The 17962-nt window shown below is 40.4% G+C and overlaps 1 protein-coding gene across 1 annotated transcript in view; it reads left to right on the top strand.

Moving 5' to 3' along the window:
• LOC134609375 (uncharacterized) overlaps positions 1–1979 on the top strand; it is a gene marked incomplete at its 5' end in the record, with an annotated part of 59589 nt that extends 57610 nt beyond the window's left edge. The window contains one exon of the mRNA XM_063453052.1: positions 1833–1979. Within this exon, the coding sequence (XP_063309122.1) occupies positions 1833–1979 (147 nt within the window). The remainder of the gene's footprint in view (positions 1–1832) is intronic.
• Between the last annotated feature and the right edge of the window lie 15983 nt (positions 1980–17962).

Raw genomic sequence — 17962 nt, 5'->3', positions numbered from 1 at the left:
TTAAACAGACTGACAATCATGTTATCTTTAGCTTGAGCCATGGGTCAATACAGAAAGAAGTGTATTATTCCCAACAACGGGAATATTATTATTATTATAATTCATAACGTAAGCTCATATAGTCAAAACAGGAATAATATCTATCCCCATCTTTGGACCACCCGGTGATCTGGGGCCAGGTCAAAAAACCCAGTGGCAAAAACTCATATTTGAGGAAAAAAGCACATCTGGAAAACCCTGAGTGAGGGCCATGACTGTATAGACATGTCATCCCCTCACGTTGACATCATTAGTGACTTATAAAAACCCGCACTTGTAAGTAAATAGCTTGGGTATCGGGATTGCAAAACACTTCTTGATTAGTTTAAAAAGTCCCATTTACATATTAAATCATGAGATAACTTATAATCAGTTTGCAATTCTAACAATAATCCCAATCATGACCTTGCATCATATGCCTCCTAATCACATCCCTATATCGATGGTCCAGTCATATCCACACTTAATACATGGGAATCCATCCTTGGTACACTCAACATACATCAATGACACACATAGTACATCTATGCCTGAGTAAGCTAACACTTCCTCTCTCTCCAGCTAACTCTACAAAAATAAAAATAAAAAAATTGTTCAATAGTCCAGCATAGTCCAGAAAAATAGAATAAGTCTTTCAAGGAGTATAAATAATCTTAGACACCATAAACTTTGTTTCATAATCTTAGACACCATAACATAGCAAAGGGTAGCAATATGGCTGACAACAAGACAATGTCATTGTCACTTAATTCTTCTGTTTGCTGGATGTTCACCACAATGCTCTGTGCAACACCCCAATTGTTGAAAGGGTTAATACAGAAATAGCGGCATTAGACAGCACTGCACCTTCAGGACTTTCAAAGTTAGTTTATGTCCTCATAAGTAAGCATCTCAGTTTCTTCGGCCAGCATGGATTTTGACCAAACAGGTTTAATTGCAAAAAAGGTAGGTAGGCAGGTAGGTCAGTCAGAGAGATTGGTGTGTAGTCCCAAATATCAGGCGGCACAAATACTCCAGTACGGTCTCTATAATGATACAAACACAAGGATCAGTACGACATCAATAAATTAATTATCTAGGCTAAACTTAAATTAGAGACTAAAGTTAAATCCTTAACTTGTGCAACATGTACTTCTCTCAGTGTTGCTTATATTTAATTGAATTTGTCCTTTATAAAATTTTAATGCATAATTTCTCTTTAGAATGTCTTTGTATTTTTTTTCAGAACAACTAGGAATGAAATAGGAGAAACAAAATGAATTACTATTGTTCTAAAGTGCTTTGTTTAATACAGGTTTCGGAAGAGTTGTCTTGCTGTGTTAAGGTTGCAAGTGGCCTCTGATAAGGAAGGGGTAGCAAACTGTAGACATATGTTATATTAAATAGCCCTCACGTGTCAGGTCTTGGAAACCCACTTATTTTATTGCAGATGCCTCTATGATACCACGTTACAAATTGACTAAGCATACTTATTATTATCCTATTTTATTTTAGTTATTTCACATTGCGCAGCCTATGCAAACAATGTCTAGGTCCCAACTTCAGCTTGTACATCCTCTAAGAGCCAGCATTAATACTGTTTTATCACTCAAAACTATATATAAAGTATTAAAAACATGAACCATCTGTGTATTAGGCTGGGGTTGTTGGGTTTGGGTATAGGTTGGAAGCTGTGGTTGGTATTAAGAAACCTGCCAGGATGGGTCCTTGAACGCCAGCTGGGTCAGGTTCTCCCTTAGCACCGGGTTCTCCTTTGTTTCCTTGAGCACCAGGTTCACCATTGTTACCCTTAGGTCAAGGGGAACCTTCGGGGCCTTGAGGTCCAGGAGCACCACAGGCACCAGGGACGCCAGGGGCACCAGCAATACCAGGAGTACCAGTGGGGCCAGTTTGACCGGGAGAACCGTGTTCACCACGAGCACCTTGGGGTGAACCCATGATATCCACAATTAAAACAGTGCTGAAGTTGCCACCTCTACAAAAGTTAAACCCTTTGATCAAATTATCTACCTCTGCCTCTAAAACTTTTCTGATTCAATCTCCTATCACCTCCCAAATGTCCTTGTCTCGTCTGCTTAAGATCACAATCCTTTGTGACCTATACAACATACTAATTTCCTTATTTCTTTATATCAAAACAACTTGCTCAATCTTTCTCATGAATCTTCTCAAGAAATTCAGTTGGGGTCAAAGAGGGCCAGTCACAGACCAACAGTTTGACCAAAAGTGGGCAAGGAGGAAGCATATTCCATATGTAGGTCAAGATTACTTAACTCAAACCCCCCTCTTTGTGTACCACACAGATATAATATTAATAAGCTTTTGAAGATTTATTGTGTATGTATAGCACGGTTGTCTAGGGGTGTATACATAAACAGTGAAAGCAGAGTCTTCATACAGGGTGTGCAATACTGACAGTCTGGGTCATGGGTGTAATGCAGACATGCGGTTAGGTACTTTTCCATTGTCAGAATACATTGAAAACACTAATATATTGCAAATATTAAAATCACATTGCAGCTGTTTCCTACACTTTCAAGGATATGGTTGTAATACTTCAATTGAGTTCAAATTGAGTATCAAAAGTCTAACCACAAAAACTACATTTTATATGCTTATCAAAAATGAGTTTAACCCCTTAGCGAGTTAATAGGGTTATCTCTTCCCATAGTATGGTTCCTTTTATAATTATTATATTATTTATTCTCTTCTGGGTCTGCAAAATGCTTTCAATTTACCAATACAGTAGTTTAGAATTGCCTCACATATAATCATCAGAAATTGTCTGATCTCTATTAAAAATACCATTTCATCATTACGCTATAATCAATGAGGCATACTACATGAATCTTAATCTTGGAAAAAACCTATCCTATACATCCATTCATTTTTTTTTATTATTTTTATATAACCATATAACATAACAATTGTTTATGTTAAAGATAACACATTTTTCTTTTTCTTTGACTTAAATAATGCAATTCACTTTAAAAATAGAGTTAACTCTAAATACTCCCCTAATAATACAGAGAAAGAGAAAGCCATTTAAAATTGAAAACATGGATCCACTATTTTGAAAAGCAGATGCTTTTTTTTTTCTTTCTCAGGGGCCCCTTTTTTGTGAGCTGGTCAGCATTTAAACTGTAAAAAGACACTGTAAAAAGACACTAAAGGCTTGCTTTAATGACATGCAAATATTCTTTAAATATTCTTCATACTCATTGTAATATCACACATGTCGTCTTATAACACAGAACACAACGAATATCCAGCAGACATGCCAATACAAAAAACGTATTAATGGACAGGTAATTAACTCAATCCAAAATAAATTAATAAACGTCACACTCGGTGTCCCTCAAAAGAAACACAGACATAATGTAGGTTCCCATGTTTGTGCTTTAAGGATAGACCAGAAAACCTGGCAGCTGGAAAGGAAAGTCGAATTCCATTATTACAACAGAATTTTGGAAAACAGCTAAAACTTACAAAAACAGCCTCCCCCTTTTTTTCTTATTTAAGACTACAACTCATATCACTCTCCGACTAGTATTCAATAATAAATCAGTTATTTAATACATTATTACACTGCCATTTCCATCTGTATCAATACTGAGACAAACTTATTCAAATATAATTTAAAATAACACAGCAAAATTCTCATTAACATACTTGACAATTAAACTGCATACTTCAAAATGAGTAACCAAAACACACATGTATCACAATCACCATTTACACAGAATAAACTTTCAACAGCTGTATTCAGAACATATTATTGTAAGGTATACCAATTTTAGTTTGTATCAAATTTATTTAAGAGTTCTGGTACCATGTTTTTTTTTTTCTTTTTAAAGAAGGTATCCCGTGCGGCCATATAACGCATTTGACTTAAACATTTGTATAACACTTGCATTAACCCCTTAAGACCGGAGGGCGTACTATTACGTCCTTTTAAAAGCGGCTCTAAACGCCGCCGGACGTAATAGTACGCCCTCCGGTTTTTAGTAACTTACCCGGTCGCTGGCGGTCCCACGCCGGCGATCGCGGTTCGGGGGACTCCCAGGGAGCCCCCCGCGGCACGTCCGCCCTCCAGGAGCCCTCCCGGCCATGTGAGAGTGAGGTCCTTGCGAGGACCTCACAATCACATGGCCGGTATAGCTGCCTGCTGCATTGCCAGCAGGGGGACCAACTGTAATGACAGTTAGTCCCCCTGCTGGCTGGAAATAAAATAAAAATGTTTTAAAACAGTGTAAAAATAAATAAATTATATACTTAGATCATATATATATATTATATATATATGATCTAAGTATATATATACACATATACACACATACACATACACCGTCTAGGTGTATTTTAATATTAATATATATATAATTATATATATATATTAATATCAAATTACACGTAGACTGATACGGATTAAATATATATATAATTATTGTTATATATATATTTATAAATAATATAAAAAAAATTAATATGTAAATACGTAAAAAAATTAAATAAAAAAAATAATTAAAAATAAAATATTAAAAAATATATAGATGTGTTTTATTTCGTTCTAACTGTATTCTGATATTAATATATATATATTTATATCAAAATACACTTATAACGAAATAATATATATATCTATATACATAAATATATACGTATATATCACTATATATATACCTATATATAAATAAAAATATTAAAAAAAAATTATATATATATATACGTATATATACACATATGTATATATATACATATATTAATTCTACACATATATTTATGTAATAATTTTACATAATTAGGTATCCTAATTAATTACAATTAGCGGGACCTGCCTGACCACCCATGCCGAAAGTATAGGGAATTTAATTTGCTAGCACTATATTTAACCCTATAACTTTCCAAGACACCATAAAACCTGTACATGGGGGGTACTGTTTTACTCGGGAGACTTCGCTGAACACAAATATTAGTGTTTCAAAACAGTAAAATGTATTACAACCATGATATCGCCAGTAAAAGTGACGTTTTTTGCATTTTTCACGCACAAACAGCACTTACAGGGACGATATTATTGCTGCAATACTTTTTACTGTTTTGAAACACAAATATTTGTGTTCAGAGAAGTCTCCTGAGTACAACAGTACCCCTCATGTACAGGTTTTATGGTGTTTTCAAAAATTACAGCGTCAAATATAAGGCTTGTGTTTAATTTTTTTCACATTAAAATTCGCCAGATTGCTTACGTTGCCTTTATGACCCTATGGTAGCCCAAGAATGAAAATTACCCCTATGATGGCATACCATTTGCAATAGTAGACAACCAAAGGTATTGCAAATGGGGTATGTCCAGTCTTTTTTAGTAGCCACTTAGTCACAAACACTGGCCAAAATTGGCGTTTTTTGCATTTTTCACACACAAACAAATACAAACGCTAACTTTGGCCAGTGTTTGTGACCAAATGGCTACTAAAAAAGACTGGACATCGCTTATTTGCAATACCTTGGGTCGTCTACTATTGCAAATGGTATGCCATTATGGGTGTAAATTTATTTCCTGGGCTACTATACAGTCTCAAAGGCAACGTAACCAATCTGGCGAATTTCAATTTCAAATGTAACACGCTATATTTGACCCTGTAACTTCCCAAAACACCATAAAACCTGTACATAGGGGGTACTGTTTTACACGTGAGACTTTGCTGAATACAAATATGTGTATTTTATTGCAGTAAAAGCAAACAGTATTATGACATTGACAGTTAAAATGTCATGAAGAACGAAAAAAATAAAAAAAAATCTTATTTTCTCCCATTTTTTTCATATTAAATTATGTTTCATAGCTAAATATTTGATATTAAATGAAAGCCCTGTTTCCCCTGAATAAAATGATATATAATAAGGGGGGGTGCATTTAATATGAAAGAGGTGAATTACGGTTGGACAGACATATAGCGCAAATGCCAGGTTTTGTTTACGTTTTGTTTCGTTCACAACTTGTACATTTGGCTGCGGTGTTAAGGGGTTAACCAGTTGCAACATATGTACCCTGTCAATAGAATTTCTCTCTTATACGCTTATAGAACATTTGGACCAGATTACACAGACATGGTCACCTGCATTTGTCAGAACTCTCAAAGACTCAAAATATTTATACTAATCCATGTTAAAGGCATGGCAAAATTTTGACCGGTCAATTTGAGTTCCCAAAAGTCATAACAACACAGGTAAAAACCTTTGTCCATGGTTTTCTGATCCGACATTCCATGACCAAAATTTCAAACCCACTTCTGCACAGTTTGGGTCACAATCAATAAAATCTCAGCATCCCCATACAACAATTGTAAATTTTGCTCTCTAATTTATAAACATCTACATTTACAACATAAATTCTCTGCAACAAACACACAGGGCAGAAAAAATTTGATGTTTGACGTTTTGAATGAAGTGACTTTTTGTCCCAATATGAAAATAAAGGGCTCATCATATAAACAAACATACATGCAGAGAAATCATGTTAGTTTTAGAATTTGTAGCACCCCTTAATTAACCTCTATTTTATTTTTCTTTTACATGTACTTTTGACATGTACTTTTGACATTCCCTCATTTTTTTATTCTTTAATTTTTATACCTGGTTTGGAGGAGGAGCTGCCCAATCCTTTCTTCCTGGGGAGGGGGTAAAAGGGAGCTTTATGGAGCAGTGGGAACTCCTTGTCCCTGCTTGGGGAGGTCTAACTACCACAGCAAGGATAGCACCCAAATCATCATTATTTTAGGGGACAGGCTGGGTATAATGGGTATGGGGTGTAATCAGGAGGGAGTAATGATTTGGAGTTGTTAAAAACAGTCTCCCTTGTTCCCATTTTATTTAGCTTATCCCCTTAATCACAGGCATTTAATACTTTATGCTTAAAATCAGAGTTGCACAGTCACATAAAACAGCACATAAAGTAGCAAGCTGGAGTTATGCCAAACATCCATCATACAGGGTTTAAACAATATTCCCTTTTAACCCCCCCCTTTTTTTTTTTTCCTAAACCATTTTAGTACGCAAAGCCCACATGTACATGTACATTACATTATATGACAGCCTGCCAAAGAGCAGGCCCCAAAATGTACTATTCAGCAGATTAGCACCCAGGAAAATAAGAATGTTTACAACTGCGCTGTAAGCGCACTATTAGACGCTTCGATTTGACTCTCAGATATGAAGAGCATGCCCAAAATGTACTATTCAGCAGATTAGCACCCAGAAAATTTTAATTGTTACTGTAAGCGCACTATTAGACGCTTCGATTTGACTCTCAGATATGAAAAGCAGGCCCCAAAATGTACTATTTAGCAGATTAGCAGCAAAACAATTAGAAGGTTTACAACTGCGCTGTAAGCGCACTATTAGACGCTTCTATTTGACTCTCAGATATGAAGTGCACCCCACTAATGTACTAGTTTGCAGAATTCTTTCCTAAGCTGTCCCTCACAGCGGCAGCATCCTCTCCCTGCACTAATAAGACCTCATGTGCGTGCGGCACTACGCGACTCCAGCTTATATATAGAGGCTGGGTCACATGCTGCACTGGCCAATCACAACCATGCCATTATTAGGCATGGCTGTGATAGCTTCTAAGGGCACACAAGTCAAACGCTTGTTGATTGGCTGCCCTGCCGCCTTTGAAAACACGCCATTAAATCGCCGAACACCGAACTCCAACCCGAACATACAGTGATATGTCCGTGTTCGGGTCCGGGGTCCAAAAAACTTAATGTCCGTTGCGGACCCGAACTTTACAGTCCGGGTTCGCTCAACTCTAGTCCCAATATAGATGTCAGTCAATAATATGGGAACTTGGGTGTTGTTTTTAATTCAGCCATCATTGATGCTGCCATAATCTAACTGTTTTCCCCACTGTTCACATATCTACCTATCTAAAATGCAAATAATTGCATACAATATTTTCATCTATATATCTATTCCACTATACTGATGCAATATTGTTATTAGAGATTTCAATTACATTTATTTGTATTATACTGAATTGATTCTAAAGCATGTTATATCAACATTTCATACAAATTAGTATTTTGCCTTAGCTACAATTTTCTTTAGAGAGTTTTCCAGTTCTACCACTAATTGCTGCCACTGTATATTTAGGTACGGTTTGTTGCCTTTTTGACAATAGTTTTGAAATATTCTGTTGTTAGAGAAACATTAGAAAAACTCAGCAGATGTCATCATTAATATAGAAACTCTGTCTCTTTTAAGTTTAAAATGTTTTGAAGACACATTTACCCAAGGGTTGTTTGAATTTTCCCACTTATATTTATAATTGCAAGTTAATCATTTCGTAAAATTTGGTAAGCCAACACCAGTTACCATTACCATGGAAGAGCAGTAATATCAGATATTATGAAACATGAAAATACTCTGTCAGGGCATTGCCCTGCTAGCTTAACCCATTTTTATACAGTTAATGCTAACACAGGATTATTTTAGCTTATTTGTTATAACCTACACAAGTGCCTTTTAACGACGAGTTTTATTTAACTTGGTTTACATTTTGTATAACCCTCTGTCTTAATTCAATTTCAGTGAACACAATGTTATAATTTACAATAAAGATTATTATCTGCAGAGAAACGCATTTAACCATTTCACTCCCAATCCTGTTCGTACAAAGAGTAGACTTTTTTTTTATATTATAAATAAAGATTAATAAACAGAAAAAAAGTCGAGACCCCTAATTTTACCCCAAAAAACTGGGAAAACTTATTGACTCGAGTATAAGACTAGGGTGGGAAATGCAGCAGCTACTGGTAAATTTCTAAATAAAATTATATCCCCCCAAAAATATATTAATTGAATATTTATTTACAGTGTGTGTATATAATGAATGCTGTGTGTGTGTATGAATGCAGTGTGTGTGTATGAATGCAGTGTGTGTGTATGAGTGCAGTGTGTGTATGAGTGGTGTGTGTGTGTATGAGTGCATTGTGTGTATGAGTGCAGTGTGTGTATATGAGTGCAGTGTGTGTGAGTGCAGTGTGTGTATGAGTGGTGTGTGTGTATGAGTGCAGTGTGTATAAGTGTAGTGTGTGTGCATGAATGCAGTGTTTGTATGAGTGCAGTGTGTGTGTATGAGTGCAGTGTGTGTGTGTCAGGGTACCTGTTGTCTCTACCTCGGAGGAGGTGAGACACTTAGACGTCCGTCCTCTCAGAGGGGCTGACTCATCCGTTCCTCGCAGTCCTCTCGGCCGTTTACACGCCGGCCGCGATTGATCCGCCTCCTTTTATGACGCGGCACTCAGTAGCCGACGTCATGACGACAATCCGTTCCAACCTGTCAATCAAGTCCCGAGCAATGAATCAGGACTCGTCGGGGGCGGGATCATCAATTTAAGAACCAGGGTATAAAATAGGGTTATGTGTAATGGTTCATTGCCCTGTCGTGGTTCTAGCTAGTCTAGTCACTCAGTGCTCTTATTACTATTTGTCTCTTTGGTTCTGACTCGGCTTGTATTTTTCTACCCTGCTTACCTCTCTTATCCTTTTGTCAGGGTACCTGTTGTCTCTACCTCTGTGGAGGTGAGACACTTGGACGTTCTTCCTCGCAAAAGGGTTGAATCACTCGTTCCACGCGGTTCCCTCGGTCGTTTACACGCCGTCCGCGAGGGATCCACTTCCTTTTATGACGCGGCGCTCAGTAGCCGACGTCATGACGACAACCCGACCCGACCTGTCAATCAAGCCCCGAGCACGAATGAGGACTCGTCGGGGGCGTGATTACCTATCTAGAACCAGGGTATAAAGTAGGGCTTTCTACATTTGTTCATTGCCCTGTCGTGGTTCTAGCTTGTCTAGTCACTCAGTGCTCTTGTTATTTGTCAGTCTCTTTGGTTTTGACCCGGCTTGTCTGTTCTACCTCGCTTACCTCTATTACCCTTTGACTCGGCTTGTCTCTCGCTTACCTGCTCTCTCGTTCCCTCGACCTCGGCTTGTCTCTAGACCATTCTTTAATTACTCCTTACGTTAGTCCGGCCATTCTAAGGTCCGGTATACGTACCTAGTACCTGTTTGTACTCTGCGTGTTGGATCCCTGTCCCGATCCTGACACCTTTTGACTCGGCTTGTCTCTCGCTTACCTGCTCTCTCGTTCCCTCGACCTCGGCTTGTCTCTGACCATTCTTTGCTTACTCCTTACGTTAGTCCGGCCATTCTAAGGTCCGGTATACGTACCTAGCTCCTGTTTGTATTCTGCGTGTTGGATCCCTGTCCCGATCCTGACATTACGACAGGGCCAATGGATCCTGCAGGTACAAACGCTCAGGTCGGTTCTCCTGACTCTAGATTTGAGGCCATGGATCATAGAATGGACCAAATGGCTCTAGCGCTGCAAGCATTGCTATCCCGTTCTAGTAATCAATCAGAGGAGATGCGTACTACATCCATCTCTCCTGTAAGTTCAGGCCTAGAGGTAGCCACAGTGGGTGCTTCTTCCCATATTACTCCTCCTGTACGCTATGGTGGCTCTCCGGATACTTGTGGAGGTTTTTTAAACCAGATAGGTATCCATTTCGAGTTACAGCCCCGCTCTTACCCTACAGATAGGGCGAAGGTTGGATTCATAATCACACTACTCATTGATAAAGCTCTGAGATGGGCTAACCCTCTGTGGGAGAATGATAACCCGTTAGTCTATAATTATAATGCCTTTGTCGCTGCCTTTAGAAGGACTTTTGACCCTCCAGGAAGAAAGGCCAATGCAGCTAGACTACTGTTACGTCTTAGACAGCATAACCGAACCCTTGTGGATTATGCGTTAGAGTTCAGATCCTTGGCAGCAGAAGTCAAGTGGAATGAACAGGCTTATATGGACGTATTTCTAAACGGACTATCAGACGAAATTCTAGATGAGGTTGCCACAAGAGAGCTTCCTGAAAATTTGGAAGATTTAATTTCATTTATTTCTCGAATAGATGAACGCTTAAGACAGAGGCAGAACACTCGAGATAGAACCCGTAGACCTTCCTTTAGACTAGCTCCCTCATTTCAGAGTCCTGAATCTACAACTTTAGCTCTCCCAGAACCTATGCAGATAGGCAATACTCGTCTCTCAGAGGATGAGAGACAGTACAGGAGAAGGGAAGGGTTGTGTATGTATTGTGGAGTAAGAGGTCACCTACGCCTAAACTGCCCTAACCATCCGGGAAACGCTCGCACCTAAGTTTCTCTAGAGGACAGGCCTTGGGTGTTTCTATCGTGTCCTCTATACATGATTATAAAGATCATAGGCTTCTGTTACCTGTTTCTTTAGCTTGGGAGAAGGGAGTACTAAATACTATGGCATTGATAGATTCCGGAGCAGCTGAAAGCTTTATTGACCAAGCCTTTGTCACTAACCACTCTATCCCATCCCAGCTAAGGGATACACCCTTGGCCGTTGAGGCCATAGATGGTAGACCATTATCAGAACCTGTTATTTTTCGTGAAACCATACCTGTTAACTTAACTGTTGGTATTTTACACGAGGAAGGTATATCCCTTATGCTTATTTCATCTCCTTCAGTTCCAATAGTCTTGGGGTATCCTTGGCTTAAGAAACATAACCCTATTATTGATTGGGAACTGGGTGAGATAGTCTCCTGGGGTCAGGGTTGCCAGAGCGGGTGCTTACAGAAAGTCTCACCGGTTTGCGTAGTTGACGCACCGGTTAATTCTACCCAATCTACAGACTTACAAATACCGCCTCAGTACCTGGATTTAAAGGCAGTCTTTGACAAAAAGAATGCTGATACTTTACCTCCACACAGGTCCTTTGACTGCAAGATCAGACTCCTGCCTGGTACTATGCCTCCGAGGGGTACGGTATACCCTTTATCCACTAAGGAGAACTTAGTCTTAGAGGAGTATATTCGTGAGAACCTAGACAAGGGATTCATTAGGAGATCCTCCTCTCCTGCCGGGGCCGGGTTCTTTTTTGTGAATAAGAAAGACGGCATTCTAAGGCCATGCATTGATTATCGGGGCTTGAATAAAATAACTATTAGAAATGCCTACCCGATTCCCTTGATTACTGAGCTCTTTGATCGTCTAAAAAGCTCCAAGATTTTTACCAAGTTAGATCTCAGGGGGGCTTATAACTTGGTGAGAATTCAACAGGGAGACGAATGGAAAACAGCTTTCAATACCCGTTATGGGCACTATGAGTACACGGTAATGCCTTTTGGGCTCTGTAATGCACCTGCAGTATTTCAGGACCTGATTAATGAGGTTCTTAGGGAATTTCAACATGATTGCGTTATTGTATATCTGGATGATATACTAATACACTCTAGAGAGATTGAGACTCACCACAGACAAGTCAGAAGGGTATTGCGCAAACTTCTACAACATGGATTGTACTGCAAATTGGAGAAATGTAGCTTTGACCAATCTCAGATAAACTTTCTTGGGTACGTTATTTCTGGAGACGGGTTTAAGATGGATCCGGTTAAACTCCAGTCTATTTTAGATTGGCCATTACCCAGGGGACTCAAGGCCATTCAGAGGTTTATTGGATTCTCCAATTATTATAGGCGCTTCATTAAAGGGTACTCTTCTATTATTGCTCCTATTACCAATATGACTAGACAGGGTGCTGACACCAAGAGTTGGTCTACTGAAGCTCTCGTTGCTTTCAAAACACTGAAGGAACTTTTTGCATCAGCACCGATTTTAGTTCATCCTGACACATCTTTGCCTTTTCTACTCGAGGTAGACGCCTCGGAGACCGGTATAGGCGCTATCTTGTCCCAAAGGCTAGGTGTGGATAAACCGTTACATCCATGTGTTTTTTTTTCCAAGAAATTATCTGGGCCTGAAAGCAGATATGACATTGGTGACAGGGAACTATTAGCGGTTATTATGGCTTTAAAGGAGTGGAGACATTTGTTGGAAGGGACCTTGCACCCTGTTACTATTTTGACAGATCACAAGAACTTGTCCTATATTGGGGAGGCCAAGCGCTTGTCCGCCAGGCAAGCTCGTTGGTCCTTGTTCCTCACTCATTTCAATTACGTGCTCACTTATAGACCTGGTTCTAAGAACTCTAAGGCCGATGCTTTGTCCCGCCAACATGAACCTTCTACTATACCTGATGCGGTTTTGTCTTCTGTAGTCCCTAAGTGTAATATTATCGCCAACACGAGTGTCAGGATACACTCCCCGTTGCTTGCCGAGATCATGAAGGTACAGCATCTGGCTCCCAGACATGTTCCTGGGGCTCGGTACTTCGTTCCTCCTGAACTCCAACTGGAACTGCTGCAGTGCTTTCATAACAGTAAAGTGGCTGGGCCCCCTGGCATACGCAAAACATGTTCCCTGATTTCTAAAGATTTCTGGTGGCCTTCGTTACGTAAGGATATTAGGGATTTCGTCGGGGCATGTGAGGTCTGTATGAAGACTAAGCAACCTCATATGCTCCCATGTGGGCTTTTGCACCCCTTGGAAATTCCCGAGAGACCATGGTCCTGTTTGGCTATGGACTTCATTGTCGATTTGCCTGTTTCTAAAAAGCAGACTGTTATTCTCACGGTGATTGACAGGTTTACTAAAATGGCTCATTTCGTGCCCTTACCTAAACTGCCATCTTCTCCCGAATTGGCTGAGATATTCGCAAAAGAAATTTTTCGTTTACATGGTATACCCTCCGAAATTGTTTCTGATAGAGGTTCCCAATTTGTTTCCCGTTTTTGGAAATCCTTCTGTTCTCAATTGGGCATCAAATTGGATTTCTCTTCTGCCTATCATCCCCAGTCTAACGGAGCTGCCGAACGCACCAACCAAAAGATTGAACAATATTTGCGTTGTTTTGTTTCCGAACACCAGGACGATTGGGTCGGTCTGATTCCTTGGGCGGAGTTTGCACACAACAATCTCGTTTGCGATTCTACTCGTTCTAGCCCCTTTTTCATGAATTATGGCTTTCATCCTTCCATTCTTCCGTCGGTTTCCCCTTCCCAAGGGGTACCGTCGGTTGATGTTCATGTTGCCAATCTGAGGAAGTTGTGGGATCAGACTCGACAAATTCTTCCAAATTCCACGGTGTTCAAACGACACGCAGACAAGCGTAGAAGGGCGGCTCCGGTTTTTGCTCCAGATGATAGGGTGTGGTTAAGTACCAGAAACATTCGCTTGAAGGTTCCTTCTATGAAATTTGCTCCTCGTTACATAGGTCCTTACAAGGTTCTGACTCGAATTAACCCGGTTGCGTATCGCCTTGCCCTTCCACCAGCCCTGCGCATCCCTAACTCTTTTCATGTTTCCTTGCTGAAGCCTTTAGTTTGTAACAGGTTTTCCTCCGCTGTGTCCTCTCCTCGCTCTGTTCAGGTTGAGGGTCAGGAGGAGTATGAGATCAACTCCATCCTCGATTCTCGAATTTCTCGGGGGAGGGTGCAATATCTTGTTGACTGGAAAGGATATGGTCCTGAGGAAAGGTCTTGGGTGGTCCAGGAAGATGTGCATGCTCCTCGCCTCCGCAGGGCTTTTCATGCTCGTTTTCCGTCTCGTCCCGGTTCCTTCCGCCCGGTGGGCGTTTCTGAGAGGGGGGGTACTGTCAGGGTACCTGTTGTCTCTACCTCGGAGGAGGTGAGACACTTAGACGTCCGTCCTCTCAGAGGGGCTGACTCATCCGTTCCTCACAGTCCTCTCGGCCGTTTACACGCCGGCCGCGATTGATCCGCCTCCTTTTATGACGCGGCGCTCAGTAGCCGACGTCATGACGACAATCCGTTCCGACCTGTCAATCAAGTCCCGAGCAACGAATCAGGACTCGTCGGGGGCGGGATTATCAATTTAAGAACCAGGGTATAAAATAGGGTTATGTGTAATGGTTCATTGCCCTGTCGTGGTTCTAGCTAGTCTAGTCACTCAGTGCTCTTATTACTATTTGTCTCTTTGGTTCTGACTCGGCTTGTATTTTTCTACCCTGCTTACCTCTCTTATCCTTTTGACTCGGCTTGTCTCTCGCTTACCTGCTCTCTCGTTCCCTCGACCTCGGCTTGTCTCTGACCATTCTTTGCTTACTCCTTACGTTAGTCTGGCCATTCTAAGGTCCGGTATACGTACCTAGTACCTGTTTGTACTCTGCGTGTTGGATCCCTGTCCCGATCCTGACACCTTTTGACTCGGCTTGTCTCTCGCTTACCTGCTCTCTCGTTCCCTCGACCTCGGCTTGTCTCTGACCATTCTTTGCTTACTCCTTACGTTAGTCCGGCCATTGGATCCCTGTCCCGATCCTGACAGTGTGTATGAATGCAGTGTGTGTATGAATGCAGTGTGTGTGTGTATGAGTGCAGTGTGTGTGTATGAATGCAGTGTGTGTATGAATGCAGTGTGTGTGTATGAGTGCAGTGTGTGAGAGTGCAGTGTGTGTATGAATGCAGTGTGTGTATGAGTGGTGTGTGTGTATGAGTGCAGTGTGTGTATGAGTGCAGTGTGTGTATATGAGTGCAGTGTGTGTGAGTGCAGTGTGTGTATGAGTGGTGTGTGTGTGTGTATGAGTGCAGTGTGTGTATGAGTGCAGTGTGTGTGCATGAATGCAGTGTGTGTATGAGTGCAGTGTGTGTGTGTATGAATGCAGTGTGTGTGTGTATGAGTACAGTGTGTGTGTATGAGTGCAGTGTGTGTATGAATGCAGTGTGTGTATAAATGCAGTGTGTGTATGAATGCAGTGTGTGTATGAGTGCAGTGTGTGTATGAGTGCAGTGTGTGTGAGTGCAGTGTGTGTGTGTATGAATGCAGTGTGTGTGTGTGTGTGAATGCCGTGTGTGTATGAGTGCAGTGTGTGTGTGTGTGTGTGTGTGTGTGAATGCAGTGTGTGTTTGTGTATGTGATGCAGAGCCTTGGTGGGGGGTGGGCATTTCTATTATTATTTTTAAATTATAATAATTTTCATATTAATTTTTTTGTTATATTAATATATATATTGTTTTATTATAATTTTGTATTATTATTATTAATATTTTCTTATTTAAATTTGTATTTGTTTTTTCATTGACCTCTCCCTGCTTGATACATGGCCAGGGAGGGCGGCTCTCACTCCCTTGTGGTCCAGTGGATAGGCTGTGTAGGAGGGTGGCTGGCAGGAAGCTGTAACTTACCTCTCCTGCAGCTCCTGTCAGCTCCCTCCTCCTCCGCGCCGGACCGGTCAACTCCCTTGTCAGCTCCCACTGTAAGTCTCGCGGCCGCGCGGAGCATTGTCATGGTAAACCGTGACAACGCTCTGACCCCGCGGCTCTCGCGAGACTTACACTGGGACTTGCAGAGGGAGCTGACAGGAGCGGAGGAGGAGGGAGCTGACAGGAGCTGCAGGAGAGGTAAGTTACAGCTTCCTGCCAGCCCCTTGTCTGTATTATGGCAATGTAAGTTGACATAATATAGACACTGACTCAAGTATTAGTTGAGTTGGGGTTTTTCAGCACAAAAAAATGTGCCGAAAAACTTGACTTATACTCGAGTATATACGGTATATTTCATATAAATACAGATTACACTATGTGTATGCATATCTATTTTTTTTATATAGGTTAAAGAATAATTCCAAGTGAGGAACCTGTGTTATATATGTTTATATATCTCATAAGGTAAATCTATTCCTTTATGTGCGCTAAATCACTTTATTCTTTCTATTGCCAGGATTACATGACCGTCCACCTCTCACCAGTAGGTGGGGCACACCGGAGTTATAAAAAGAGGTCAGGGACTCAGCGCCATCTTGGTTTGCACCATAGTCCCTGACCTGCCCTCCCCTAACAGATCTGCAGCTCTCCTCCTTCTCCCTGTGCACAACGCCAGGTCCACGTGGCGGCCGAGCACAGGGCTTAATTTTGTATGTTTTAAAAAGTCAAGTCATACTTAAATAGGCATGCCTGACACCATAACCACTGCAGCATGCTGTAGTGGTCAGGGTATTAGTAGTATTCCTTTAAGCTTCCAACAGAATTTAATACCCACGTCTTTAATCATTACCTATGCAATTAAGGCTGCAAAAGTCTTTTTCACAAAGAACGCTGCACTATTCAGGAATTTGGTCAAAACTAGAGGGGATGCATAGCTATTGATTTCTTTAAAACACTGAATATGATTTTAAACTTCATCATATGCTGCCCTCTTTTTATACTCCTCTAATAGGTTAGTAGTTAAGGTGAATTCTCTGTTTGATGTAAAGAAGAAGGCCTATATAGTATGTAGACTACAGGCAAATACCTATTGATCAAAGCAATATGTTGAAAATTGGTATGCGTTTTCCGACAATATACAATCTTTAGAGCTTTACTGTGTGACATTACATATTTTTCGACCTGGTAAGTAATGCCTTCCAGTCAGCTCTGCAAATGATCTAACATTAATTCACTGATGGTAAAAGAATAGTATTTTAATGTTGCAGATGATGAATGCATACTTAAAGGAGAATTGGTGCCTTCTGCATTGACCCTATCCCGTTTCTTATCATCCCAATCAGAGTGGCCTTGATGTTTTACATATTTAAGGTGGGGATTCTTGTACTTGTACAGTCATTAAATGTGGACAGAGTGAAAAGTTAAAATGTGGGATCAATTTGCAGCTCAGTGATGTAATAAAAAAGTGTGTAAGAGCAAAATTTTACCAAAATGCTTTTTTTATGTTACCTGCAACCACAAAAGAAAAAGACACCCTGTATGCATAAGGAAAAAAGCTTAGAAAATACAGAAAAGCATAGAAACAAGGGTGCCATTTCCAATTGAATTTACACATGTAAAACGGAGTGGTTGCTTCAAGGAGCACAATACGACGATACTTGAATAAAAATGAGCTGCATGGTTGAGTTAACCAGAAAAAAACCTTTACTGCACCAATGCCACAAAAAATCCTGGTTACAATATGCCCGACAACACCTTGACAT

The sequence above is a fragment of the Pelobates fuscus genome, chromosome 4 (assembly GCF_036172605.1).
Source record: "Pelobates fuscus isolate aPelFus1 chromosome 4, aPelFus1.pri, whole genome shotgun sequence".
Classification (NCBI taxonomy): Eukaryota; Metazoa; Chordata; class Amphibia; order Anura; family Pelobatidae; genus Pelobates; species Pelobates fuscus.
The sequence above is the reverse complement of the archived record's forward strand: the minus strand, read 5'-3'. Positions and strand labels throughout refer to the sequence as shown.